Source organism: Notolepis coatsorum, assembly GCF_963971535.1.
Source record: "Notolepis coatsorum genome assembly, chromosome: 2".
In the NCBI taxonomy this organism is placed as follows: Eukaryota; Metazoa; Chordata; class Actinopteri; order Aulopiformes; family Paralepididae; genus Notolepis; species Notolepis coatsorum.
Genome location: NC_140166.1, coordinates 144,364,245 through 144,367,925, shown reverse-complemented (window position 1 = coordinate 144,367,925; position 3,681 = coordinate 144,364,245). Strand labels below are relative to the sequence as shown.

The window sequence follows — 3,681 nt, the reverse complement described above, 5'->3', positions numbered from 1 at the left end:
GCTGCCCCTGTGGCGGGTGTGATTACCCAGCTGCCCCCTGTGGCGGGTGTGATTACCCAGCTGCCCCGGCGGCGGTGTGATTACCCAGCTGCCCCGGCGGCGGTGTGATTACCCAGCTGCCCCGGCGGCGGTGTGATTACCCAGCTGCCCCAGCGGCGGTGTGATTACCCAGCTGCCCCAGCGGCGGTGTGATTACCCAGCTGCCCCTGCGGTGTGATTACCCAGCTGCTCCGACGCGTCTCTCTCCGCTGTGTTTACGTTCTGCACACGCTACCAGTGGAGCGATCCCAGCGGCCCGGGCTAATCCCCTGCACCCCTCTTCCTCCTCCTCCTCCTCCTCCTCCTCCTCCTCCTCCTCCTCTTCTAATCACTAACATTATATCCTCTGCTTCTGTCCCCCCTCGCTCTTCATCACTCTCCCTCCTCCTTTTCATTCCTGTTCAACTCCTCCTCCTTCTCCTCGCCTAATCACTGTATCCTCTGTATGCCCCGCTCCTTATCCCCCTCTCTTCTCCTGTCCTCCTCCTCCTTATCCCCCTCTCTTCTCCTGTCCTCCTCCTCCTTATCCCCCTCTCTTCTCCTGTCCTCCTCCTCCTTATCCCCCTCTCTTCTCCTGTCCTCCTCCTCCTTATCCCCCTCTCTTCTCCTGTCCTCCTCCTTATCCCACTCTCTTCTCCTGTCCTCCTCCTCCTTATCCCCCTCTCTTCTCCTGTCCTCCTCCTCCTTATCCCCCTCTCTTCTCCTGCATTGTGTGTACTGACGTTTAATAATTTTGTTTTGCAATAGTGATTGTTTTTGTATGTTTTTTGGGTGTGGATCCCAGGAAGACTAGCTGGTTGCTATCGCACCAGCTAATGGGGATCCCTAATCAAAGCAAATCAAATAAAATCTTCTCCTGTCCTCCTCCTTATCCCCCTCTCTTCCCTGTCCGTATCCTCCTGTCCTCCTCAACACACTCCCTCCTCTCTCCTCCTTCATCTCTGTTCTTCTCACCATCAGTCGTCTTCACTTCGTCTCTCCCACTTACTGTAGCCGCTCCTCCTTCTCCTCCTCCACCTCCACCTCCACCTCCACCTCCTCCTCCTCCTCCTCCTCCTCCCACCTCCTCCTCCTCCCACCTCCTCCTCCTCCTCCCACCTCCTCCTCCCCCTCTTCCACCTCCTCCTCCTCATCCACCTCGTCCTCCTCGTCCTCCTCTTCCTCGTCCTCCTCCTCCACCTCCTCCCACCGATCTTGGTTATCAATAGGGATGTCCCGATCACATTTTTTTGCTCCCGATCCGATCCCGATCATGTGATTTTGAGTATCTACCAATACCGATCTTTCCCGATCCGATCAAAACAAAATAATTAATAAAAAAAATTATTCCCCCCCCCCCCATTTCTCACATTACATTCACCCTGAATGTTGACGTTATCGAGGTGAAAAGTTAACTTCTTTCAAAATCAGGTGACTGCAAGTTCTGCAACTAGTGGATGTCCCTCATCCTTGACATAAATCATTTGATGTATAATTAAATCAAAGGAAATGTTTTGGCAAAATTCTTCTGCTCTGTGTGGCAATAAATAAATGAATGATGATATGCAATTTAAAACCAAAACTAAGGCCTCAATATGAGTTTAAGACGAGAACATGGTCATGTTTGTTGAATAAAAAAAAATGAAAGAAATTTAAATACAAATAAAAATCCAGATTTTTTTATCCCGATCTTCTGAAAATCACGTGATCGGCCCCCAATCCCGATCACGTGATCGGATCGGGACATCCCTAGTTATCAACGTTCTCCCTCTTTCCTTTCTTCACACTTTTCCTCTTTATCTTCTTCCTCCTCCACCTCCTCCTCCTCCTCCCTCTTCTTCATCATCTTCTTCCTCTTCTACTCTCCGTATCGCTCTTCTTTCCTTATCATACTTCCCATACTTTGAAGCTGAAGTTCACTTCCCGACCGAATATGTATGTTGATGTAGAAATGCTCAGTGGGGCCACAGTGAGCAGCAGACATTCTCTTTCCCTCCCCTTCCTCGGGAGCAGGTCACATGATGCTGGGGAGCAGGTCACATGATGCTGGGGAGCAGGTCACATGATGCTGGGGAGCAGGTCACATGATGCTGTGCCGTTAGCTTCTGTGCTGTTAGCTTCTGCAGGGTGCCGTTAGCTTCTGTGCCGTTAGCTTCTGTGCCGTTAGCTTCTGCAGGGTGCCGTTAGCTTCTGTGCCGTTAGCTTCTGCAGGGTGCCGTTAGCTTCTGTGCCGTTAGCTTCTGCAGGGTGCCGTTAGCTTCTGCAGGGTGCCGTTAGCTTCTGTGCCGTTAGCTTCTGCAGGGTGCCGTTAGCTTCTGTGCTGTTAGCTTCTGCATGGTGCCGTTAGCTTCTGTGCTGTTAGCTTCTGCAGGGTGCCGTTAGCTTCTGTGCCGTTAGCTTCTGCAGGGTGCCGTTAGCTTCTGCAGGGTGCCATTAGCTTCTGTGCCATTAGCTTCTGCAGGGTGCCGTTAGCTTCTGCAGGGTGCCATTAGCTTCTGTGCCGTTGCTTCTGTGCCATTAGCTTCTGCAGGGTGCCGTTAGCTTCTGTGCTGTTAGCTTCTGTGCTGTTAGCTTCTGCAGGGTGCCGTTAGCTTCTGTGCTGTTAGCTTCTGTGCTGTTAGCTTCTGCAGGGTGCTGTTAGCTTCTGCAGGGTGCCGTTTGCTTCTGTGCTGTTAGCTTCTGTGCTGTTAGCTTCTGCAGGGTGCTGTTAGCTTCTGTGCTGTTAGCTTCTGCAGGGTGCTGTTAGCTTCTGCAAGGTGCTGTTTTGTGTCAGCAGCACCCTTCTTCTAATTCTTCCTTTCAAACTTGCTCTTCACCTCATTTATCCTGCTTTTCCATCTGTGCAGGAAGAAGCTGCTCAGCTTGGGTTCCCTGCAGCAGAGATGTCTCCTCTCTCCTCTTCCTCTTCCTCCTCTTCCTCTTCCTCACACCTATGTCCCCCTCCTCTTCAACATTCCTCCTCTTTCTGTGTTTCTTATCTACTTCATCCTCCTCTTCCTCCCCTAATTGCAGGGAATGGAACCTCTAACCCTAGCAGTGTTTAGTGCCATGCTCTACCTGTATCTCTTTCTCTCTCTCACTCTCTCTCTCTCTCTCTCTCTCCTCTCTCTCCCTTTATCTCTTTCTCGTTCTCTCTCTCTCTCTCTCTCACTCTCTCTCTCTCTCTCCTCTTTCTCCCTTTATCTTTCTCTCTCTCTTTCACTCTCTCTTACTCTCTCTCTCTTTCTCTCTCTCACTCTCTCTCTCTCTCTCTCCTCTCTCTCCCTTTATCTCTTTCTTTTTTGAACACATTTTTTTATAATTTTTTTGACAAGACAAACATTAACAGTAAATATCTCAATAAATCACAGGAATATACATTTCTGTATTTGAATCAATAAATGTAAATTGCGAGATATATACATGATCCCCATTATACAATACAGTACATATGCTCTTGCTCGTTCTTTCCCCCCCCCCCCCCCCTCAGGACCCCCCTTGGATAATCCATCCATTATTCGTTTCTAACCAGAGATTACAATTCACATGCTAACTGTAACTGAGGGGTACAATTCCCTGACTGTATTGTTAGATATGATATTTAATACCACTACCTCATGTACTTTAACTTCTGGCCACCCAGTACAAGATATAAGTATGATGAACACTTTCCCACCTGATGAA

At 49.4% G+C, this 3,681-nt stretch overlaps 1 protein-coding gene across 1 annotated transcript in view; it reads left to right on the top strand.

The window, feature by feature from the left end:
• The window catches only part of rspo3 (R-spondin 3), a gene marked incomplete at its 3' end in the record, with an annotated part of 98,618 nt that extends 98,482 nt beyond the window's left edge, over positions 1-136 (top strand). Inside the window, 1 exon segment of the mRNA XM_084308334.1 lies at positions 61-136. Coding sequence (XP_084164460.1) covers positions 61-136 — 76 coding nt within the window.
• Positions 137-3,681: the final 3,545 nt, after the last annotated feature.